Below are 25467 nucleotides of genomic sequence, written 5' to 3'. Positions count from 1 at the left end.
ATAACAAAATTTCACGCCAAAAAAAAATCAAAGCATATGACATTGTTCTGTTCTTTTCATTTTCAAAGGAGTTGCAGGATTCATGAACTGAAAAGGAACCACTAAAAGTGTCTAAGTATAAAGAGACAGCATATTGACATTGATCAATGACTTTACTCTGCTACTACTGCTCCCATATTTACTTGCATTCCAGTAATTTTTAAGTAAAATGTAATCTCTAGGCTACTCTACATTCTATGAACAGGCAGTTTTTGGTAAACGGTAGTTGGCTTTGGCTAAATAGACAATTGTACCTTGCCTTCAATTAAAAGGAAATCCCATGCTTGCTCTTACTTTATTGACAAGGCATTCTATTAGTCCTGTAGGAGTAGGACTCAACTTCAATGTTCTGAATGACTATTCCCTGTACACCAATGTGCAGCTCATTTGTGTAACAAGGACGTAATTAAGGTCAGTTTAGTCAATGTACTGAAACAAAAAAAAGTGCTAAACGCAACTACTACATTCATGACTTGCACATTTTTGCATATATTTTTTTTCTTTCTGAAGAACAAACCACCAGTACTGAAGAGAGCAGGAGAATTTCAATTCCCCTGGCTGTCTTAGTTAGCAACCACCACTCATTAGCTCTGCAAAACGAAATAGCCAACACACCATCCTCTTCTCCTCTCCCCTGTCCTCCTCCAAACATTCGTTTTTATAGCCTCATACAGCTCAAACACACAATGCTAGCCTTGCTGTTCACATCATTCCCAAGCCAAGCCACAAGGAGAAGGAAGAAAGAAAAGAAGGCAGGGCGGCAGAGCAGCAGCAGCAGAAGGGGAAGAAGCAATGGATTGCTGCGTGTGCAGCCCCATGGCGTCCATGTACAGGCTTCCAAGGAACTCCATATGCGCTGCGTGCTATGAAGGTGCCAAGGCCATCATCGCCTTCTTCAACGACGACGACGACGAGCAGGGCGATGCTGATCAAGGATCGGTGAAGTCCCGTCGTGGATTGGCAAAGCTCAACAGCACAACCAAGGTAAGAAGAACTTGTCAGTTTCTGTCTTGCGTGTTGTATGTGTGCTTCCTTGAAAATCTTGCCTTGCGTGTGCTGAGAAGCAGAGCAATATCGGTAGAGAATAACTTGATAAAAGGAATCCCATCTCGTATTCTCGTATGTAATGGTGGGCAAGATAAACTCTTGTTGCATTGGTTACAGTATTCGGTTTGATCGACGCGTCTGGTTTGCTGTCAACATTTTTTTTAGAAATCAGGTCTGCTGTCAACGTTGTGTTGGTTAACGGTGAGACGCAAGTCTCTCTCAGTCGGGAGTTGTATGAGAATCAGAGAATGATAGGTCTGGTAGAAATGGCATTTTCAAAAGGTTCGTGATTGATTGATGCTTTCAGAAGCTGTATTTTATATACTAGTGTTCTTCAACAGCTGATGTTATCTTTATATTTTTTTAAAGAAAAAAACTTGCATAACATACAGGAGATTCTCCTTGATATTAATAGCTGGAATGAGGAAATAAAGGTGCCTTGGGCAAGTTGATATGCTCATCTTCAGAAAGGATTAATTCTGAACAGTCTTATGCATTGGTGATTTGGTGGGGTGCATGCATCTTATACTAATAGTTTTTCTTTTGTGTTAATCAATGTAGGGATTGAGAGATGCATGGGAGGAGGTGAAGCGGATGCGATACAGGGAGGAGGACGCCAAGCAAAGGGCATCGTTTCTCCAGGAAGGCTTCGCGGCGGCGTGGAAAGACGGCATCCACACCGATATCGCCGTCAGGCCTGGAACTGGGCCCCCAATCAAAGCCCATAAGGCCATCCTTGTCAGTCTCTCTCCCCCTCAGTTTCAGCCGAATGGGCTTCCATCAATTTGGTTCGGCCCAAGGAAACTAATTAGGCCCATCTACATGTATTACAGGCCGCCAGGTCGGAGGTGTTCCGGCACATCCTCGCCGGCGACGACGACTGCAAGGCCCCCGCCGGCGACTCTCTGTCGCTACCGGAGCTCACCCACGACGAGCTCTCCCACCTCCTCGCCTTCCTCTACACGGGCTCCCTGGCGACGTGCACGGAGGAGCGGCACCTACACGCGCTGCTGGTCGCCGGCGACAAGTACGACGTGCCGTTCCTCCGGCGAGCTTGCGAGGCGCGGCTGGCGGCGGGGGTGGAGGCGGGCAACGTGCTGCGGACGCTGGAGGTGGCGGAGCTGAGCTCGAGCGCGGCGCTGATGGAGCGCGCCATGGAGACGGTGGTGGAGCACGCGGAGAAGGTGGTGTTCTCGCCGGAGTACGAGGAGTTCGCCGTCAGGAACGCCGCCCTCTGCGTCCAGATCACCCGCGCTCTGCTTGCCAATAAAACCTTTCCCGCCAAGACGCCTTAAGATCCCTATTTTTTTTTCTTCGTTTAGAATTTAGTTAGACGACGTACGATGTATAAGTGTAATTATTTTTTTAATAATCACCGAAGGGGAGAGTTTCTCCACCTGAATCTTCCATTGCCAAAGAAAGATAGTTTCGAGTTACAGAGATTGGACTATACCAACGACAAGCCATTACAGATTAAACAAAAGAAGGGGAGGAGATACATAGAATACAAAAGAGAGGCCACCACATTCCCCAAAGAGAGAACAATTGATGTTAGGCACATGCAGAAAACCTAACAAAAAACCAAAGCAACCTAAAGCTAACACCCAAGCTCATCAACAAACATTTCCTTATGTAGACTTGGAAACGCCAGTACTCCTCACCGAAAGGCCTTTCTACCACAAGGTCAGCTTGGTTTAACAATGACCAAAAGACTGTGGAAGTCAAAAACCACTCGCATCAAGCCATCAAGAATCCAACTTAAACTTGTTGCTGCTTGAATCAGTGCCTGCCGGCGCTTTTTGGGGGAAGGAAGCCCTAGAGGAGGGAGGGTCACTGAAGGTTGCGGCCATAGGCCGCCCGCATCGAGTCTTCTTCAATCCGATTATAACAATTGCTTGCAAGTTCCACGCCCTCCAACGTCCTTTTAGAGAAGGAAGCCTCAAAGGAGAAAGGGCCGCTGAATAATGTGGTTGAGGACATGCCGAGGAAAAGAGAGGAGAAGAACATGGAGCTAGACAAGAGAAAAGTGGTAGATGGGGGAATCCTACAAATGGAATTCCAACAACTGCGGTAGCAAGGAAGGGCTCAAGATCAGATACTAAGCCAGCCGCAAGAGAACCACTAGCTCTAACAACAAAGACCTAAGCCATCAAGCAAGGAGCATGCCAAAAAGAGATCCAGAGAGAGGTGAGGCACGAGCAACACCTAGATAATGGATGAGAGCCAAGCTGGTCAGGGCAAGGAGCAGCGCAAGGTTCGGTGGCTAGAGTGACATCACAGTTATAGAGCGCCTCAAAGAGGAGGGAGGATAGGGGAGGGAAGATGGTGCTGGGCAAGGTCGCTGGCACCGAAGACCGCAGCCGTCGAGGCCATAGCCCGCCGCCGGCTCCACAGAGCCAACCACGAGTCGTGGATCGGCGCACCGCCAGCCGGGACCAGCTACAACACACAAGCCGTCGAGGCCATAGCCTCCACTGCCGACCACAGGGGACGAGGCCGTGCCGAGGCCCCCGCTGGCTCCACGGAGCCGCCGCCGGACGCCCCAGCCCCAGCCATCATAACCCCAGCCCTAGCCTTCGCCACCGCTGCCTCCACCACCGGTCGCCACCGCGTCTTCCGCGCATGCTGACCTCATGCGCTGGCTACCACCAGCCGCCCAGTCGCCAGACGCCGCCACCTTCGTCTCCCATCGTTGCCGCACGGGAGCGGCTTGCTCTGGCCAGATCCGGCGTGGAGGCGCCGGATCCACCCACGGGGAGCCAGATCCGCCACCTCCATCCCGCGTCATCGGTCTCTCCTCCATGCACCGGCCCGCCTTCCACGCGCAGAGACGGGGCGCCATCGAGGCTTAGCCTCACCGCCGCTATCTCGGCTGGCCGCACGGAACTCCGGCGGCGCGCTCTGGCAACGGCGAGGGGAGGGAGAGGAGGAGAAAGTGGCGACGGCGGCGCTAGGTTTTCCCCGAGTCGCCCAGCTGGGGTCCCAAAAAAAGTCAATTATATTCCACTATTGATGATTGTCAAGGATAGTACATGCATCTCTGGAATTAATGTGATCAATATATGCAGTTTAGTTTCTTTGCACGAATATTTAAACGACAAAACGCCGTTCTTGTTCATTCAGCACCAAAAGATGAGCAAAATTTTACAACAAAATAACTGAAAATATAGATATATTTAGTATCCTCACAATAAGCTTGCGCTACGGCAGATGAGAATTAAGTCGAAACATAAAGTTCATTCTGGATCAAATTGATGATCCGTCCATGCATTTCTTGATGGCTTGCAGCACTGCATGCCGAACCATTTGCTCATCCACGCTTCTCTCTGCAGCTTCACTCTGCAAATACAACAACTAAGTACTAATAAATAATTCACCAAAGTTTTATTATTTAAGTATAATTCTTCCGTTGTCACAAGGCTTAATTAGCCAAATTAATCAACGAAATTACTTAATCTATCGATAGATATATAATTAGTGTTAATTACATACTTGGCTAGATCCAAGCGCTTCAAGACGAAATGCGGTGTCGTCTGCGCACGACACGTCAGCATCAAGGACGTCGAGGCCAAGCTCCTCGAATGCTTCGAGCACCGACGTCAGCAACTCAGGCTGACTCTTCTCCATTGACACATTGATTCGAAAACCTCTCTTCTTCTCTAGCTCTACCGATGAAACACTCACCTGCATGCATCCATACGTCTTCAATGCTGCATTAAGTTTTTTTTCCCAACTTTGAAGAAAGAGTCACATTCTATGCTCCCATGAGCTATAAACTTAAAGTATCATGAGGAGTAGTTCTGGAGCTAGCATGCACCACCATCGAGCCCAGACAACTAATAGTGTTTTTCAGTGATTGACTGATTTTTATAGGTATTAATGGCTATCTATAGTGGAGACGGCAACAACGTAGCCCAAGTGTGGACACCAGACTTGCCCGCGAGCTATCTCCGTTGCTGAAGAGGAGTGAAGGCTTGTGTTAATTAGCACTATATATATTTACCTTTTTTAAGGAAAACTAAATAGACTTGCATTATTGTTGTACTCACTCCAATCATAAATATTTCACGTTTAAAATAAAATTTGGATAAATCATAACCACATCAATAATTCTTGAAGGCTTTTTTAAAGGTATGTATATATTTGCTTTAAAAAATACTATCATAATATCATAAACTTAATTATTAGATTCCATAAATTTCTTTTGATGCAAATATATTGATGTTGAAATTTAAAAGTTTGAATATTTATAATAGATGTATTAGCACATATTGTACTTGTTTACCCATATACCACTTTTGTATCATTATATGCATGCGTACGTTGTCCTAGCTTACAAATTAAACAGAGATATGGACAAGTAAGTAACAATGCGATGCACATACTCTTGGCATTGGCATGGAACTGCTAGTGCTGCCCAGCTGTTCAGGCTCCTGAGATACCTTGTCCTTGAGCTCTTTGATGTACTTGGACGCATCTACGAGGATTGATGTCTCGTTTGCCTGCATATAATCATACATTCGTGCATGCTAAGTTTAGATTAATATAATTAAACTCTCACTGCCGCAGAAAATTCTACCACTATCGATTCATAACTGGAAGAGCACAAGTTTTTGAACCAGTAGTGTGTGGCCCAGTTTCGCTGCCGGTGGATGGGGGGTGAATTCACTGCTGGTTTAGAAACCGAAATTGGATATGAAATGGTGCATAAGATCGATATCGATGCATGTAATAAGCCATCGTAGGAGGATGATGCATGGTCGTTCTTTGGGTTTTAAGCCCGGTCTTTTCAAAATTCCAGTTTAGGAGAAAAGATTTTTGCAATAGGAAAATTGGAAGTAACCAATGTATATAGATATAAGTCAATATAGCTCATTTTATTCTCAAATTGATCAAGATACCGAACCATATATATATAGTAATAATAACATGGACACTAATTGCATACCGCACTTGACTTTGTAACAGCACGTAGGAGCTCGAGCTTCTCTTCCAAAGCTGTTGCTTTCTTATGATCCTTCCCTGACATCTCTCCCTAGACCGATCTCTCTCTTTCTCCGGAAACACAAATCAAGAGTAGAGAGAGACCAGCTGCGAGCTACTTTGTAAGGGGCATCTTGATCATATATAGATCGATCAATCACAAGCTCGCATGGTCATTATATATATACTAGGGGGGGGGGGGGACTGAAATATAATGAGTGATGATCGATATGCATGATGATGATCAGTGGGCAGTACACTACTTTGGTTTGTCGTACGTATTGATTATTGCAATTGTACGTTGGGACGCACATGCATTATCGTTTCTGCACTGGTGTTGCCTGACAGCCTGAGGATGGATCCTAAGACAAAACTAATACTCTAGCTTGTTTTTCCTTGTCTCTTTGCCTTCTTCGTTTTCTTCTGTATGCACACGTTCTTTACTATTTTATTTTCTGATACCAAGAGGATCGATCATCCACTCTGAGTAATAAAGATTTGAGTACAAACCGAGAATCGTCTGATCAGCTAGCTATATAGCTATATATACTTAGCTAGTTTAATTAATTTACTTTCCTTCTAATTGATACAGTACAATTATATATGTCGATACTATACGTACGTACTCATGGAAAACACTACCAATTACAGTAGCTTACAGTTACATATATACTTAATATATACTTCCTTCGTCACCGTTAACTTTTTTAAATATATTTGACCGTTTGTCGTATTAAAAAATTTAGGGATGGGGGAGTACGTCGAATATCGTACGTGTTGGACTCTGCTTATATATGTTGTATATTATCCTGATCAAGCTAGCTCCAGTCATTTTCTTTATCCAGATCGATTACGTAAATGTGTACGTCAAACACGACTTTAATCCTTTATCCGGCACGTAGTGATTAGCTTGATCTTTCAGTCCAATTAACCGCGTCAAGCCGCTATTTGCCAATGCAAGAAACTGATAGATTAATCAATATATACACATCAAACGCGTCTTGTTACACAACATGTATACAAATTAAGAGACAAATTAGCCATCAGATCAATTTGTTTTCTAGTGCTATGTTATGCCGGGGAGACCATGCCACCCGGCCTAACCTGACGTGTTATGATGCCTAGCTCCACAAGAAATACATACTCCCTACGTCTCAAAACAAGATAAACTCTGGGTTTTCGTGGCTAATTTTAACTGTCTATCTTATATGAAATTTTTTTTGATAATTCGTATTTTTATTGTTGTTAGATGATAAAACGTGATTAATATTTTATGCGTGACTTGTCTTTTTAATTTTTTTTGTAATTTTTTCAAATAAGATGGACGGTCAAACATTGGGTATGGAAACTAAGGTTTTTCTTTTTTTTAGGACGGAGGGAGTATACATCTCATCGATCAATCGATGTTTCAGTCGATGTGTAGTGTTGTTCAGTCAAGCAGTGCAGAGTCACAGCAAATGATTAACGTATACTGATGAGAAGGATGGGTTGGTCAAACATATAGTGACTGCTTGCACGCGTGTGCTTGCTAGTTGCTTGCTCGCCACACCCCGGCCAAACTTGTCATCACTTACCAGTGCTCAAGCTAGCTTGGATTATTATTTCATCTCTTTCCATGTATGCCTTATACTATATATCCTAGCTAATATGAACATTAATATATTTAAGTTTCAGAAGGAGCTAGAGGCGTCAAATTAAAAAGCGATCGAGATGATGCTTGCATTTGGGATGCTTGTGTGCGACGCAAACGCGTCTCTGCAGGTGTACGCATCGATCCTGCCATCCCATATATAGATGCATACTATATATTCATGCCGCATGATCGATCTACTAGCTTGTACATGACAAGAACAAATTAAAAATCCATACATCCATATGGTGTTTTGCTGTAATTGGTCTGCATATATGAGAGCTTTCGATAGGTCTCGTGAGCTCTGAGCTGTGCGTCCTTCCAAATACTAATTACCTCTCTCATCACGGGTTCTCATCGATCAATCATCTCTTCGATCGATCTCCTGTACATCTTCAACTCAATTCTCTCCCCACATAGCCACAGCTAGCTAGCAACATATATATGAATCCATGCATGTTAATTTCTAACTACTTCTGTACATCGACATGGATATATATTGCCGATTGTTTTATTTTAATTTGTATCTAGCTAGCATTACATGAGAACCCCGGCCTCCTGATTTCAAGTGCACATCTGCGACATCGCCCATATGGTTTCTGGTGTGTCTGCATTGTTATGATTTGTGAACCACTGTCACAAACGCATGCAGATGGTGATGGTCTCACACTCTCACTAATATGGCATCATATCGACCGGTCGCTTGAAACTGACATGGATGAATATAATAGTTAGCACTAAGAATCACATGTTTTGAAACTGATTAATGCAGCTACATGATATCCACATTGGACTTACGGGTAGAAATAATAGGCTGCAATAGTAAGAAATACAAGTAAATTTTACATACCCATATGTTCAGAAAGGGTGTTTGGTCTAGTGGTATGATTCTCGCTTCGGGTGCGAGAGGTCGCGAGTTCGATTCTCGCAACACCCCCGTTATATGTTTTTTTTAAAAAAAATTTCCCATGTTTTGTTCCTATATAATCTGCTCTGATCTGTTGATATGGAAACTGTTTTTTTTTCTTCTTCTTGCTCTGAATTCTGAATTCACCCCATCCTATGTTTTGTTCCTATATAAACTGCTCTGATCTGTTGCTATGGAAACTGTTTTTTTACTTCTTCTTGCTCTGAATTCTAAATCCAGTACCCCCAACGCTTCCCTTTTCCAGTTTGGAGAACATATATATTCGGCTTGATACGAGAGAATAGAACATTTTGTCATCATCGATCCATATGCGCGTGCATACAGTTCAGTGCCACAGTAAACAAATTACTATCTCTTTAAAAAAAAACAGTAAACAAATTAACAAGAGCTGCGCTGTAGCAAGCGAGCACAAGAATCAAAATTCTCTTGGTCAGATTTGCTCTGAAGAATCAAGTACTGGTGGATGTGTTAAATAATTTGAATTGATGGATGTGGAGATCGATCTCCCTGCAAGCACGCATCAGAACATGCATGTCAATTGGCAGTGGCACAGCCTGATCCTTAATAATTAGTTGAGCAGCATGGGGTTGAGTTGTTTCGATCTTCTTCCTTGAGATGTGCTCGTCGGACATGCATGTGATGTACCTGCAGCCGGCCGGATAGAGTTTACATACGTCTGACCACTCTAAGATTACAAATGGTACGTGATCATGACGTACTAACTTCCAACTTGAAGGAAACAGCCAGCCAGCAGGATTAGGGGAGACCACAAAAAAAGTGGCACTATATTGTTAGTGCAGTAGTGTTGGTTATCTGATTGCATTGCATGCTGATACGAAGTGGATGGACAATTTGACGGCGCCAACATATCCGGCGAAGGCTACAATATAATCGAACGCAAGGTGATAATATGGTGAATATACAGTATCAGGAACACAAGATGAAACGGCAGCTTTTCTGCTTCTTCTTCATTGAGAAATTTGCGCGCGATGGATAGATCGAATGGAAGGTGTGCCATCCCATTATTCCCACACGTCCTGATCATGGCGCTGGCACACCACACGACTCCACGATCACGCGCGCTCGGATCGCACACCACGCAAAACGCACGGAAAAACTAGTAGTAGAAACGAGCCTTTTGCCGACTGAGTAAGAAGCTGGCACAATCTGCTATGTTTGGGGAATAAGTTCACCAGCCATGCCTTAACTTTACGTTGAGTTTATCTAAGATCTCCAATCCACAATACCATAAATCTTTACCCCTTAACTATCACAAATTGTGCGAAAAAAGTCCCGAGCAGTATAAACCTAATTTTTCTCTGATTTCGTTGACGTGCCATACAGTGGGCCCCACATATAAGTGAGAAGGAAAAAATATGGGGTCCGCATATCTTTTTATTCACTTTTCTTTTCTCTTTTCTTCAGCAAGTTGGGAGGCTGCCACAGGCAAAGGGAGGAGCGGCGGCGGGCAAGCGCGGTAGCGGGCGGCACTCCATTGCGATTCCCATCATTCCATGGATTGGCGCGGCCTCGGCCTGGGCGGCGGCGAGAGCCGCCCTGGTTGTCGTCGTCGTTGGTGTTGGCGGGGGCGTCAAGGTGTGCGAAGAGGCTGAGGAGGTAGACGACGAAGGTGAGCTAGCTCACGACGGTGGAGAACTCCCGGCCGCTGAGGGGCCGCCCCCTATCGCTGCAAAGGCGAAGCAGGTCACAGCATCGGCGTGGCCTCGGCCTTGGCGGCGGGGTCTTCGTCCACCTCCTCCGCCCCGTCCTAGCGTAGGCGGTGGCACCGCCGCAACAATCGTGGCCGCGGACGACGTCAACGTCAACCTCGACATCCTTGTGCGCGAGCTCGCGGAGGTCTGCCGAGGTCGGCGGAGCTGCCGTCGCGGACAGCAGTGGCAGCTCCCCGATGTCGTCCCAAGGTGGCAGCTCGCCTACCGCTCCTTGACCGCTCTTCCCGCCACCGCTCCGTCCGTCAGCCTCCAGCCTTGCCGAAGAAGAGAAGAGAGGAGAGGAGAGGAGAAGAAAGAGAAGAGAAAGAAAAGAGAATAAGAAAAGAGAAAAATGTCGACCCCATATTTTTTTCTTATCACTTACATGTAAGACCCATCGTATGCCACGTCAGCGAAACCAGAGAAAAATTGGGTCAATGCTGCTCGGGACTTTTTTCCACGGTTTGTGATAGTTGAGGGGTAGAGATTTCTGGTATTATGGATTGGGGACCTCCGACAAACACGACATAAAGTTGAGGGACAGCTGGTGAACTTATTCCTATGTTTGGAGCTCACCTTCGGTCTATAATTGGGCCGTTTATTCTTTCCCAAATATGCAGAGAAATTTGGGCCCGAATGTGGTAAGCCCTATCACCAAAAACTTCCCCACTTGATGCTAATTTTACAATTTTGCAGGTTGATCCTCAATGACAATTATGTTCAATTAGCTTGATTCACGTCGAATTTGCAGGTTGCTTAATTTTCTGGATCAATGCTCGAGTTTGTTGGTATGTTTACTACTCATGATTTATGCAGAGAAATGTGGGCCCGAATCCAGTAAGCCTTCCACCTTATCAGCCCTGTTCGTGCTAATTAAGCTTTGCAATTTTTGCAGGCAGATGATCCTCCTCTTTCCTCGCCGAAATCAGCATGGTACCCAAATCGCCGAAATTCAGGTGGAATATCCTTTCCTTATGGGTAAGGAGTTGAGATCCGTGTTCTTTAATTTCTGAGAGTCTTTTAGTGTGTTTCACGTTTTGTTTGTTAAAGCTGTAGTCTGCATAAATTTTATGCCGTGGTAAAAACCAAGGCGCTAGGGGTGTTTCTAGAGAATGTTTAGTTCACTACTTACTTTGCCAAACTTTTTTTTTTAGGGCAGGGGGGGGGGTGGTATCTGTTTGTTTTCCTGCCGAAATCGTGGCATGCCACGGCTTTCTAATTTAAGAGATTTTTTATGGTCCAGCACTCGGTACTGGTACCGCCTGGTACCAAAATCATCGAACCGTTGAATCCGGCATGGGTAGGATCGGGAGAGAAAATGAGAAAGGGTGGCGGGGTCGCGTCGTCAATCTAGGCGGCGGTGGAGTTGAGGTCCAAGCGGCGACGGAGTTGAAGTCCAGGTGGCGACGTCGTCGATCCAGGCGGCGGTGGCATCAATCTAGGTGGTGGCGGCGTTGAAGTCGTCGATCCCGGCGGAGTTGAATCCCAATGCCGACAGGCGGAGGAGGAAACCCCGCTCTGACAGGCGGCTAGAGGAGTCCTTCCCGGTGCCTACTGGCGGAGATGGAGGATTTATTCCCGGCGCTGAGAGATGCACTAGTCGATCCCATCACTCCAGGCGGCGGCGGCTCGTCGTTCTCGGTGGCGGCAGAGTTGAAGTCCAAGCGGCGGCATCGGCATCGATCCAGGCGGCGACGGCGTTGAAGTTGCCGATCCACGAAGTTGTTACACGTGAAATTACTTGCTCCACCTCTTCCTCATCCTCTCCCTCTTCTTCCTCTCATTTCTCTGCTTCCGCTCCTTCCTCTTCCACCTGTCCTTCCTCTTCCCCATTCTCGGCCCATCAAGCTGGTTCAACTGCATCGTAGGTTGAGGAAGTACAACGCGGCGTTAGAGAAGGGGGTGGTGGTGGCAGAGATGGAGGCGGGCAACTGGTGTGCGATGACATTGACCATGAGGATGGGTGGCGCAGAGGTGATGGTAGTGGTGGAAGGTGGTGATCGTTCCGCATGTCAGTGGTGGTCAGCAACCTACGGTTGAGGCAGCCGAGGCGTTCTTAGAGGTAGAAGGGTCGGTGGTGGCAGTGCACTAGCAGCATGTGCAACGAGGGCGCCGGGCCTAGGTGGTGATGGTGGTGCTGATGGAAGAGGTGGAAGTGGTGGCTGGTTGGGCCTGTGGCGCGCCACGAGTGAAACCGAGCGCCCTAGTGGCAGAGGTCAGCGACGAAGATAGGAGACATAAATTTTCACGTATAGTTCTTTACTAAATCAGTTCTTATGGTGACAAAAACCAAGGCGCTAGAGGGGCTATGTAAAAGGATGCTGCGGAAACCAAAGCCAGTGTAATAGTACAGAACTTTCTTTTAATAAAAATGAGTTATTGATTGGTAAGGGGCTGTTTAGTTCCTTGACAAAAATTTTACACCCTATTACATCAAACGTTTGAACATATGCATGAAATATTAAATATAGGCTAAAAAAGAACTAATTGCACATATTGCGACTAATTTATGAGACGAATCTTTTAAACCTAATTGCTCCATGATTTGACAATGTGGTGCTACAGTAAATATTTGCTAATGACGGATTAATTAGACTTAATAAATTCATCTCTCTGTTTACTGATGGATTTTGTAATTAGTTTTTTATTAGTGCCCGAACACCCCATGCAACACCCTATATAATATCCGATGTGACTATAGATGGCCAAAAGGCCCGCCCGGCACGGCCCGATCCGATCGGGCCGTGCCTATAGGCTGCGCCTCCCGCCCAGGCACAGCCCACCAGCCGTCGGGTCGTGCCGGGCCGGCCCGAAGGCGCGGGTGGCCCATCGTGCCTTTTTTTAAATAAGTCTATTTTCCATCCCTCTTCTTTGGGCTGTGACGTATATATATATATAGCGAAAATAAGTCTATTTTCCGTCCCTCCTCTTTGGGCTGATATATATAGCTAAAATAAGTCTATTTTACATCCCTATTCTTTCGACCGTGGCATATAATATGTCTATTTTTACTCCCTATTGTTTATGTGTCGGACCTGGCCTGCGGCCCATCGTGCCGTGCCGGGCCGGCCTGGCACGGGCCCAACCCCTGACGGGCCGTGCCGTGCCGTGGGCCGGGCCGTCCGGCCTTTTGGCCATCTATAGACGTGACACGCCAAAACTTTACACCCCTGGATCTAAACACCCTCTAAATTTTGCGGGAATTGAGTTATTGATTGGAAATTTGGAATTGGAAGGGATCGCAGAGGGTGGGCTTTTGGCTTCACAAATGGGATTTGAATCAAAGGTATCCTAACAGAATTCCACCTAGATTTTGTAGTCTCCTGAGATTCGTTTAAACAGAAAAGGAATAGGGATTGATTTCATCCGAATCACGACGCGCTCGTCGATCCCCTCCCGCGATCCGCGAGCAGATAGCGATACGATATCAGCCAGCGCCGGGGCTTCGCTGCATCCATCGATCGGATCCCCTCCCGCCGCCAACAAGCTAGTGCCTCCCCAAAGCCAAAGGTGTGTGCCTGCCTCCTCATTTGCCCCCCTGTCTTTAATTTCTCCTCCACAGCTTGAGCTTCTTCTTCCTTCAATTCACAGCTCGCACACAAGGTCGCCACAACATTACCATCACCAAACCCTAAAAACCACCACATCTAACGGTGTGTTAATGTCTTGTATATATATAAGTGACAAAGACTTATTTTAATATTCGAAATTTTATGTTGCACTTTCTGTCATTACGAAAATCTTTTTATACCAGTATAAATCACTTTTGTGTTCTTGGTACACTGCCTGTTTCAGTTTGTCCTCAACGGAATTTTACCAATAATGTCCGTCCTATGATGATACTCCCTCCGTATTTTAATAGATGACGCCGTTGACTTTTTAATAAACGTTTAACATTTTATCTTATTCAAAACATTTATGTAATTATCATTTATTTTATTGTGGCTTCATTTATCATCAAATATTCTTTAAGCATGATATAAGTATTTTTATATTTGCATAAAAAAATTGAATAAGACAAATAGTCAAACGTTGGTTAAAAAGTCAACGGCGTCATACATTAAAATACGGAGGGAGTATATTGCATGCTTTCTTAAGCGATAGATGTGATGTCAGTTGCATTAGCTGAGAATCAAGAAGAACCAAGTATGATTACCTTTCAATCATCAAATGGGTGGATAAACAATTTTCGGGACACTAAAGCTGATCAAATATTTTTTTTCTTTGTACGCTGTCTTTTTTTTAATGAATTGGCACGAATGCCGATCTATTCCATTGCATAAAGGAGAGATTTGCAGCCCCTCTAGGACGGACTAGCTAGGTACTTAAACATGACTAAGGGAATTATACAACTACACGTTTAATCTCTAGTTACCTTGCCCCGGCAAGCGCCTAGGTCCTCTCTTCTTTTAGGGAAAAGTTTATTTTTTGTATATTTATATATCCTAATCACTGATGTAAATTAACTTTGCAAACCTTTTGAGTGGCTTGACTGCTTTGTCTTGGCATGCGTTTGATGTGTTGTGATATTTCACTTATGAAATTAATTTCGAGTGTTGTGTTATCTCTCCCTAAAACCGGTGTGCTTTCAGGTGCATACTATTATTACAAGGATATGCCTCGATTGGGGGACCCGGATGCAGATCTGGTGCTGAGAGTTCTTCGTGAGGTTACATATGTGTGTTGCATCCATTATATTGGTGTGAGCTCAAACTGGTGTGATTTATTAGGAGGTGGTATTATAATGACATGGAATGCAGCGTTTTTAATTCTTGACAAGATTAACTCGCCCAATGCACGGCCATGGCGTAGAGGAAGATTTTAGATACACGATGATGCAAGCAACTCTTAATTGCATGCTCAGTTCAAGTTGACATGCCATAATCTTGATATATGCATCATCATATATATTCTACTGTAGGATGATTCAAAGCTTGTGTATATATACAAATGTACTATATATAAGACCTTGATATATTCAAAATAAATCCTGCTTCAATCATGTGTATATAATGAAGTTTCAACTCGATCGATTCAATCAATTAATACATAGAATTTATTTCTGGACTGGTTACGTTTGTAATTTTCAATATTGGTGCTAAGTTGCAATGATATAAGAGTTGTATTCATATAATTTAAATATACCATTGTACTAAAGTCTCAGTATCTATCTCTACTACTTCTGTATCTCTTCTCTACTATTATAAAAATTGAAGATGTCGCCAGAATTTTGGTACGTTATCTGTGTTTGAATTGGTTTTAATTTTATGTTTATGTCAAATCCTTTTCTTTTTTCTCACGCCAGAGCGTCCCTCTTATCCGAGAAGCACACAAATTAATTGGGCCCACAGCTTTTCACGTGCCCCTAGTCGTACGTAGCAATCGGGCCCGCGCCTGAGTCCATTTTTCACACGTGCCTTTGCGCGCCGCCGTGATTAGGCCCGTGTCGGAGATATGGGCCCAGGGGTATGCGAAGTAAAGGGAAGTTACCTTCCCGTCCAGCCACGTGGCTCTGCAAGCTGGCCCCACTCTCACACCTCGCGAGTCGCAAAAGCGACCGGGGGGGGGCCTCGGGGTGCGACATCGCCCCCTCGGGCCCTCCCGCTGTTTCGCCCCGAGGCCCTCGCCCAACTGCCATGTGGCGGGGGGAGAGAGCGAAAAGGGGACCCAGGCTGGACAGCCATAAATACGCAGTGCCCCAACTGTCCCTCACCGCATTTAATGCGGTAAGGGCAGACGTGCGGTGCCGCCTAACTGACCCCCGTCAATCGGATGTGACCAGTCTGTGACTGGCCTGTTGCCAGTCACGTCCAATTGAACGGGGGGGGGGGGGGGGGGGGGGCGTGCCCCCATGGCGCGGCTCCTGGAGGCTGACTTCATCCGCGAGGTGATCCATCCGGAGTGGCTGGCGAACCCGGTGGTCGTCCCGAAGGCCAATGGCAAGCTTTGGATGTGCATCGACTACACAGACCTCAACAAGGCATGCCCTAAAGATCCCTTCCCTCTTCCATGCATAGATCAGATAGTCAACTCCACTGCGGGGTGCGACCTTTTGTGTTTTCTAGATGCATACTCTGGGTACCACCAGATTCACATGGCTAGGGAAGATGAGGAAAAAACTGCTTTCATTACTCCTGTGGGCACCTTTTGTTATACAACTATGCCTTTTGGGTTGAAAAATGCAGGCCCTACTTTTCAGCGCATGACTCGTATTACTTTGAGTAATCAGATAGGGCGCAATGTAGAGGCGTATGTCGATGACCTGGTGGTAAAGACGCGCCACCAGGACACGTTGCTGCAGGACTTGGCCGAGACTTTCGATAGTCTTAGGTCCACACGCGTAAAGCTGAACCCCGATAAGTGTGTGTTCGGTGTGCCGACGGGCAAACTTCTCGGTTTTCTAGTCTCCTCCCGAGGCATAGAAGCAAATCCCGAGAAAATACGCGCGATAGAGAGGATGCGCCCCCCAGCAAGCTTAGGGATATGCAGTGCGTCACTGAATGCATGGCCGCCCTAAGTCGATTCATATCAAGGCTGGGCGAGAGGGCGCTACCCCTATTCAAGCTCCTCAAGCGCTCTGGGCCGTTTGTATGGACGGAGGAAGCCGAGCAAGCTCTCAATCAGCTGAAAGCTTACCTCACTTCCCCCCCCCCATCTTGGTAGCCCCGGGGCCGGAGGAACCATTACTACTCTAGTTGGCCGCGACCCCCCATGTGGTGAGTGCTGCCCTAGTAGTCGAGCGCGAGGAAAGCGAACCGGAGGCCCCATTGACTCGCGATGGCCCCTCGTCCCCCGAAGGCCTAGTACCCGAAGCCCCCAGCCCCCGGGAGGACTCCGAGGCCCCCGTGGGAGGAGGGGAGGCTTTGGTGAGTGGCCCCGAGGCCTATGATCCCGAGATGACTCGAGATCCCCCCGGGGCCCCCGAGCAGGGGCACCCTAGATCATCTGCCCCTGACAACACGAACCGGCCCCACCGAAAGGTGCAGCGGCCCGTCTACTTTGTCAGCGAGGCACTTCGAGATGCGAAGACCCGGTACCCACAGGTCCAGAAAATGCTTTATACAGTTTTAATGGCCTCAAGGAACTTGCGCCTGTACTTCCAAGCGCATCGGGTTTCCGAAGTGACATCGTACCCTCTCGGCCAAATTTTGCACAACCGAGAGGGCACTGGACGGGTTGTAAAGTGGGCCATCGAGCTGGCTGAGTTCGATCTGCACTTCGAACCACGGCACACGATCAAAAGCCAAGTCCTGGCTGACTTCATCGCGGAGATGCCAACTCGGCGCCCCGCACGCTCCAGCCAGTCAACGGCATCGGAGAGCTGCCCGGGTCCGATCTTGTTGGTAAGGCGGAGGGCCGCGATCTCCCCAACCTGATCTTGCACCAGGCGCTCTAGGTCGGCGAGAGTGTTCTGAGCCATGGCAAGCTGGCTCACCAACCCCGCGCCGCCGGGCTGCCCGCCCGCCGCCAAGTCCTTCTCCCAGGCCTCCAGCTCAGAAGCCCTCGCCGCTATTGCTGCACGCTCGGTGCGAGCGCTCTCCAGATGCCGAGCCTCGCGCCTGGCAACGACCTCCTCGTGTTTCGCGAGTTGCTCGCCCAGCCGGCGCGAGGCCACCTCAAGGCGGTTCATCTCGGCTTCGCGCTCGGCGAGTGCGGCGTCCCGTTCCCGGCATGCCTCTTCCCGGAGCCATAGCTCTTCCGCGCAGCGGTCCGCGGAAGCTTTCGCGGCAAGGGTGATCCGGTCACGCTCGGCTGCGGCCTCTTCACGGAGGCGAAGGGAGGCCTCCACCTCCGCCGCCATTCTCTCGTGGGCGGCCAAAGTGGACTCCCGCTGATCTAGCAGGCGCGTTCGCTCCTCCAGCACCTGAGCCCGCCTCTCCAGCTCCTGGGCTCGCTGTGCCTGTTCCTGGCCGCGCGTGTTTTGTTCGCGCTGGCTCCAGTCGAGGACCTTGATCCGCCGCCGAATCGTGGTTTCAAACTCCTGCGCGGAGCGGGCACGCTAATCCAAGGCCCTGCGTTCAGCCTCGAGCGCCGCCGTCCGGGCCCGCAGCAAGGCGTCGGCCTCCGATGCCCGCCGCTCGTGGGCAGCGGCTGCGTCGAGGATGCCGCGGGCGTCCCTGATCCTCTTCGCCAAGTCCTCGGCATGGGCCTCGTACTGTAGGCGGATGTCGCCTAGCGCTTCATCCAGGACGCTCGAGACGATCAGCACCACCTGCCACTCTTCCTTCGTCTCCCGCATGACGGAGTCCAGCGCCTCCTCGCGCGCCTGGATTTCGGCTAGTTGGGCTTGGCGCATTTTGCGCCCCACCCTCACCATGTCGTCCACGGCGCGGCGCCCCTCGTCAACTCGCACGCGGTCCACAGCAAGCTGTGCCCACTCTGCCTCCAGGACCGCTCGCTCTTCCGCCAGGGCTTGAACTTGGGCGTTGAGCCCCTCCCGGACAGTGGAGTTGGCGGCGGCTAGCACCTGCAAAAGCGGCTCCATACTTGCCGGAGTCAGAGAAGAAAAATTCGTGATCCGCCCCCAGGATGATGGTGTGCTGCTGGATCCCCCGTGAGACTGGGGGCTACTCTCGGCCCCCCTTCTGCGTGACCAGCCCCGAGGGCGCCCCAAGCACAGGGGGAGCGGCTGTCCCTCTCGCCCCCCGCTTCGGGTCCTCGGGTAGATTCGGCCTCGGCCTCGAGACCGGGCCCGCCCCCAACCTCGACCTCGACCTCGGGCTCAAGACCGCCTCCGGCCTCGGCTCCCAAGTTGCGACCTCCCTCGCCCCCCAATCCTGGGTGGCGCTCCGCATGGACCCTGGTCTCGGAGCCCCCCCGGGAGGGACGTCACCGCTGCCATCGCCCGTAGTGGGTCGAGTCCCGGCTGGGGGTGGCTCGGGGTCGGACCCGGTATGCGGCCCGTGGGTCCCACCGAGAGGCTGTGAAGACCCCGCGGCCTTGGATCGGCCAAGCGCGGGCCGCTCCGATCATTCGGATTTGGTCCCCCGCGAAGGGTCGGACCCTGAGACACTCTGGGAAGGAATCTCGCTACAAGAGAACCCAGATCGTGTTAACGAAGAAAAAGAAAAGGAGGGAACGAGAGACCGAGCTGGGTAAGAGCACCGAAGTGGGTGCCGGCAATCGTACCTGCGGGGAGGGCGGTTGAAAGTCCACTTCGGGGGCTCGATGAAGCTCCCTCGGCACGGCTCCGTTTGCCCTATCTTCCGGAGCCGTTTCTTCTTCCGTCCGGCCTCGGGCTTGGCAGGGCGCTTGTGGCCCGTTGGCGGACGATCCGCCACGCGCTCGGCGTCCCCTCCGCGCGGGGGAGAGGGCGGCCGAGATTCGGGCACCTTCCGCTTCCCCTTCGGGTCGCTGGCCGAGTCGTCCCCGGGTCCGCGGCTCGGGCCGGGTGCCCTCGAGCTGCCACTACCGCCTGGACCGCTTGTCCGGCTCCCGCCTGCGGTCGCGCCGCCGCCACCCGCGCCGGCGGCGCTACCGCTGGCGCCGCCTCGGCTGGACCGGCTCCTGCCGGCGCCAACAACCGACATCACGGCCAGGATGCTGTCCCGGTCACGGTCGCAGCAGAGGGGGAGTATCCCATCTGGGATTAGCGTTTGCTCGGCGGAGTCCAGGCCCAGCACCCGCCAGATCACCATCTTCGCGTCCTCCTCCCCAGTCCCAGCGCTCACCCACATGCGTGCGCATGGGGTCGTTGGGACCAGTGTACTCCCACGCGCCACGGGATCGATCCTGGAAAAGTGCGATGCAGCGGCGGAAGTAATCACCAAAGACCATCGCCCCCGTGAGGCCCAGGCTTCGCAGACCCCTAAGGCGATCCCACACCGCGTCGTATTCCTCGCCCAGCTCCGAAACCGCTAGCCATGCGGCGGATCTTTCAGGAGGAGCAGCGGGAACCCGAAGTCACGGATGGTCCGGCAACGCGGTGTAGAACCAGTCCTTCTTCCAGTCCTCCCATTTCTTGCGGAGATGACTCTCGATGTATTGCCCCGTCGTGCCTGGCCGGGGCTGGAAGTAACATCCCCCCACCACCACACCTTGCAGCAGCTGCGGAATGAAGAAAGCCTGGAACAACCGCGTCGTCAGCCGCACCCTGATGAACATCTCGCGCAGATGCGCAAAGATGGCCAGCGTCATCACAGCGTTGGGTGCGAGATGCAAGGCATGGATTTCGTAGAAATCCAAAACCTCATGGAAGAATCCGGAGAACGGTGGAATCAACCCCACCATGGCGAAGGACAAGAGGTGCACGGATCGCTCCGGATATCGCGGTCGCGGCCGCGACTCCCCCGCCCTCACGGCGCCATCCGGCATGATTTTGCGGGGGAGGCTAAGGTGCCTATCCGCCGTAATGCGTGAAGCCAGGAGCACTATGTCGCCAGCGTCTTGAGCCATGGTGGCCGGCGGAGAAGTGGCGGAGAGCGTGGCGCGTGGAACAGTGTGAAGTGGCAAGAATGTTAGGGTTCGAGGAGCGAGAAGACGAGTGGGCGGTTGGCGAAAGGAAGGAGGCAAAGTCCCTGCCTCCGCCCCCTTTTATCTTCACCTCACCCGCGCTCACCTCCTCATTTCACGCCCTCGTAATTGCCCCCACGATTCTCGCGCTTGCGGTTGTCTCTTCGTTTCCCGCGCCCACTCATCACGCCACCTGTTGTATCCGCGTCCCGCCTTTAGTGCGCCTGTCAGCGGCACACTCGGGGTAGGGTGCACAACGGCCATGAGCGCAATCTGAGCAAACCGTCACCACTACCGCCGCAGGAGTAGCGGGCGAGGGAATCGAGGCGTGGTCTGACCGACCCCCCCGATTTTCGCGCCTTAAGCATCCTCATCATTAGCGCAGTCAGTGGCGGTCAAACCGCTGCTCTGGTTGGCACGCCAACCTAGCCACTCGGCAATATTCCCTTGGATTCCCTGCCGGGCCCACAACCCCAGCTTGAGAAGTCACATGTCGGCGCTGCACCCCACCCTTTGGGTGATGTCCGTCCTGGGGATTTATTGCGCAATAAATCGAATAAGGACTTTTCTTTATTAGTAAAAACATAGTTTATCTTCTAAAATTCATAAGTAATTCATCCGAGCTGTATTTAAGCCCATTCAAGTCTCAGTAAATTCATAAAAATCCCTAGAATCCATTAAAAATGGTTTTGTTTCATGTTTCAGTAGTCTTATAGCATGTTTTGCTTGTGTGCTTTGTTTGTCGCGTAGATTTCGGCCGTTTCGTCAACCCGCGGTTTCTCGAAGACCTTGCTGAGGTCTCATCGGTGCGAGAGCAAGGCAAGTCATGCAGCATCACGTCAGACCGACCTCAGGAGGCCAATGTCCGATATGGCGCCGGGGGCTACTGTCGGAGATATGGGCCCAGGGGTATGCGAAGTAAAGGGAAGTTACCTTCCCGTCTAGCCACGTGGCTCTGCAAGCTGGCCCCACTCTCACACCTCGCGAGTCGCAAAAGCGACCGGGGGAGGGGGGCCTCGGGGCGCGACATCGCCCCCTCGGGCCCTCCCGCTGTTTCGCCTCGAGGCCCTCGCCTAACTGCCATGTGGCGGGGGGAGAGAGCGAAAAGGGGACCCAGGCTGGACAGCCATAAATACGCGGCGCCCCAACTGTCCCTCACCGCATTTAATGTGGTAAGGGCAGACGGGCGGTGCCGCCTAACTGACCCCTGTCAATCAGATGTGACCAGTCTGTGACCGGCTTGTTGCCGGTCACGTCCGATTGAACGGGCGGGCGTGCCCCCACGTCGCCTATGTATCCGGCAGGAGTGGGGGTAGGTATGACCCGTCCCATCGGAGCGTCACTCGAAGGAGGGCTACCACATGTCTTCACTCATTTATGAGGGAATGACAGGGCTGTCCCCTGTGTCATGCGGGGGGCGGCGCTGGGTCCTACTCAAGGACGGGCTACTGCTTAGCTTCCGGGCGAAGGCACGGATCGTGGCCCAGTCAAAGTAAAGTGGGGTCCCCCTCCCATGGAGGGGTAGGTAGAGGCGGCGCATGTGGTATCCCCTTGAGCTATAAAAGGAGGACCTTGCCCACCGAGACAAGGGGACGACTCTTAGAAAACCTGAACTCTAGGAGAAGAGAGGGGAGAGCGCTCTCCGGAGCAAAGGAACCCTTGTAATACTCATCCATAATCCCAAGCACAGGAGTAGGGTGTTATGCTTCACAGCGGCCCGAACCTGTATAATTCAATTGTGTGCAAGCTAGCCAGCAGCCTTAGGGGCGGATACCTGATTTCTAAGAGGTGAGCCTCTGCCCCCGGCCGAACTCACGAAAGGGGGGGTCTCACGACTCCCCGCTATCGAGGGCCTTCCCTCGACAGCCCACAATGCTCTCGCGTGCGTGATTTGCCCTTGTCATATGTTCGACTGGGATTGCGTCGCCCGAGATTTAAAAATTGAAGATGTTATTGTCAAAACTATGGTACGTCATCCGTATTCGATTCCTGTCACGTGTAACATTCATTGTGAAGTCACGACTCGTGAGCGAACTGCGAAAGAGAGTTCGTGTGATTTGGATACAACAGAGTCTGTGTGGATATCACGTACGTTGTTGCCTAGATCATCCGATTCTATTCGTATTACACGACACGATTCTTGGGACTTGTTAGCATGATTTCAAGTCATTCTCTACACATGCTCGTATGTACTACCAGAGATACCATTACAATAATCTATATAAGAATCAGTTTTACTTTTGAAAAGAATATGCCAACTGAAATAAAGGATCGATGATCGAAGTTCATTATGTTCGTCATCAATTCGATCCTGTCCGACTTGAAATAAAGTTGGACGACAAATCAAGCTCGTGTTTGAAGACCTCATTATTTGGCTTATGCTTATTCCTATAAGCCAAATTTTAAATTTTAGAACTTAATTTTGAATTCGATTTTTTTGGTTTTTATCGTACTTTAGTTTACATCATTTGTTTTTAGTCACTAAAAACATGTATATAAAAGATTTACACACAAATAGTCTTTTCTTTGGTAATAAGTGATTCGGATAAGTATATAAATAGACAAAACAATACAATAGGCTGTAATTATTTATCCACCGATACATATATACAAATTAAATCGGCTCTCCCCATTGCAACGCATGGACATATTTTATAGCTTAATAAAAAGACAGATATTTTCGTTTCCATCGTCCGTCGAAAAATCCAGTTCGGCACCGCAACACGAAAAGGAAATATCTCGTCCCATTCCAACGCGCAAAGAAAGTCTTAACCATTTCCAAAAAGAAAATATGAGTTCGGCATAACTGTTGTTGTTCTGTCACCTGTTTGGCACAGGTAATCTCATTGAGTGGATGAGGCTGGCATCATCATTGTTGCCTCTATAAGCAGCAGGTGAGCATGCGTATCTAAAATTTTCATATTAGAGCATTTGAGATATTATAGAGCTCAAGCGATTTTTTATCAAGTCTCCTGAGATGTGTAACACATCTGGTCACCACCTTCGTGTGATTTGACGGACACGTCTCAGGCTGGGGTTGACCGGCACGCTGAGTCCCAGCAATATCTCTTATGCAATTTAGTGATGAAATTGTATTCGTGTATGTTTGCACATTGTGGAGGTGAAATGCACTTGTGTATATATGTTTGGAGATTTTGGGATGTGGGTGATATGAATTGTTGTGGGATTTTAAAATGAGTCTTCTTGGAATATGGAGGATGTGGATGTGCAAGATGTGAATGTAATATTCTGTGATTTGTATGGAGGATGTGGATGTGGAGGATGCGAATATAATATTGTGCTATTTTTGTGATTTCTGTGTTTCAGGATATATTTTGTATTACACAATATTTTTTTTGTCTTTTATTATTATAGGTGACTTTGATCATAGGTGCCGACCAAAAAATATCAGGCCCAAAACCGACACCTATTAGACCTTAAGAACCGGCACTAATGGAATATCTATATACACCAGTTGGTAACCAAAACTGATTCATTAGAAGATTGAATCTGTGAATAATTCCTTTCCGGCCTCTCCGTACGTACCGGCGGAATTTGTTTCGCCGGGCACACGCGATCGAGGGCACCACTCCACGGCAAGGTGCATATGATCCTCCTCCCTCCCTCCCTCCCTCCTGCTCTCCCTTCCTCAAAGTTTTCTTCAATTCCTGCAATAGCCTTATTCACTACATTAATCTGATTTTCGATTTTTGTTGAGTGCAGTTTTCTAGTAACGATATGTAGTATTTGTTAAATTCAGATAATTAGCAAAGATATATGCTGCTGTCCTGTGGCCTCTGCCCTTCGCATAGGTGACAGTTAAAATAATAGAAATTGTATGTTTTGTAATTCCTGTCATTACGTCTTTCATCATAGTATAAGTCACTTGTGTGTGTTCTTTCATCGTAGTATAAGTCAACGAAAATTTACCTATGACTGCTTAATTGGTATAGCATACGATCAGTGTAGGATTTTTGTCTTAGCTGTAGGAACGTCATGATATATTGCATAATTTCTTCCTAAGTGATATATGCGATGTCGCAGCTGCATCAAATGGGTGGATAAGTAATTTTAGGTATGTTTAAGCCGATCGAATGTTTGTTAGGTATCTCTCGTTTTTATAACTGATTTGGCACGAGTATGCTTATTCCATTGAATAAAGAAGAGAAAATTTACAGCCCCTCTAGGGGCAGACTAAAGCATGACTAAGAGAATTATACAACCTCCGATTAAATCTCTAATAGTTGCCTTGCCCCAACAAACGTATAGGTCCTCTTTTCTTTTGGGGAAATGTTTAATTTCTTAATATTTACGTATCCTGATCACTGCTGCAAATTACCTTGCAAACCTTTTGAGCGGCTTGACTGTTTCGGCTTGGCCTGCGCTTGATGCATTTTGCATTACATCTTTTAGTGTTGATATTTTCCTTACGAAATTAACTTTTGAGTGTTGTGTTATCTCCCTTATACATGTGTGCTTTCAGGTGCATACTATTATTATAAGGATATGCCTCGAGTGGGGGACCCAGATGCTCATCTGGTACCGAGAGTTCTTTCTGAGATTGCATATGTCTATTGCATCCACTATTTTAGCCCAAACAAGACCTCCCTATATTTACTCTCAGATTGGTATGATTTATTTGGAGGATGCCTTTTGATGGCATGTAACGCTATGTA

At 48.7% G+C, this 25467-nt stretch overlaps 3 protein-coding genes and 1 non-coding gene across 5 annotated transcripts; 2 read left to right on the top strand and 2 right to left on the bottom strand.

Annotated features, from left to right (window-relative positions):
* Positions 1-574: 574 nt before the first annotated feature.
* On the top strand, positions 575-2513 carry LOC127757672 (BTB/POZ domain-containing protein At1g01640-like). Its single transcript, XM_052283236.1, has 3 exons — positions 575-1023; positions 1648-1824; positions 1920-2513. The coding sequence occupies exons 1-3, from the start codon at positions 832-834 to the stop codon at positions 2379-2381; spliced, it is 831 nt and encodes a 276-aa protein (XP_052139196.1). The 5' UTR covers positions 575-831; the 3' UTR covers positions 2382-2513.
* Positions 2514-4175: 1662 nt separating this feature from the next.
* On the bottom strand, positions 4176-6200 carry LOC127757977 (basic helix-loop-helix protein 004-like). Of its 2 annotated transcripts, none has more exons than XM_052283573.1 (4): positions 6035-6200; positions 5472-5588; positions 4579-4770; positions 4176-4440 (listed from the first exon to the last, which is right to left on the bottom strand). In XM_052283573.1, the coding sequence occupies exons 1-4, from the start codon at positions 6113-6115 to the stop codon at positions 4333-4335; spliced, it is 498 nt and encodes a 165-aa protein (XP_052139533.1). In that variant the 5' UTR covers positions 6116-6200; the 3' UTR covers positions 4176-4332. The 2 variants fall into 2 exon arrangements, with proteins under 2 accessions (XP_052139533.1, XP_052139534.1); XM_052283574.1 differs by having other exon boundaries at positions 4176-4425.
* Positions 6201-8564: 2364 nt separating this feature from the next.
* On the top strand, positions 8565-8636 carry TRNAP-CGG (transfer RNA proline (anticodon CGG)). Its single transcript has one exon. It is a non-coding gene; the product is annotated as a tRNA-Pro (tRNA).
* Positions 8637-18338: 9702 nt separating this feature from the next.
* Positions 18339-20016, bottom strand: LOC127757314 (uncharacterized). Its single transcript, XM_052282816.1, has 2 exons — positions 19672-20016; positions 18339-18806 (listed from the first exon to the last, which is right to left on the bottom strand). Exons 1-2 carry the CDS (start codon positions 20014-20016, stop codon positions 18339-18341), a joined length of 813 nt encoding a protein of 270 aa, XP_052138776.1.
* Positions 20017-25467: the final 5451 nt, after the last annotated feature.

Source organism: Oryza glaberrima, chromosome 12 (genome assembly GCF_000147395.1).
Source record: "Oryza glaberrima chromosome 12, OglaRS2, whole genome shotgun sequence".
Lineage (NCBI taxonomy): Eukaryota > Viridiplantae > Streptophyta > Magnoliopsida > Poales > Poaceae > Oryza > Oryza glaberrima.
The sequence above is the reverse complement of the archived record's forward strand: the minus strand, read 5'-3'. Positions and strand labels throughout refer to the sequence as shown.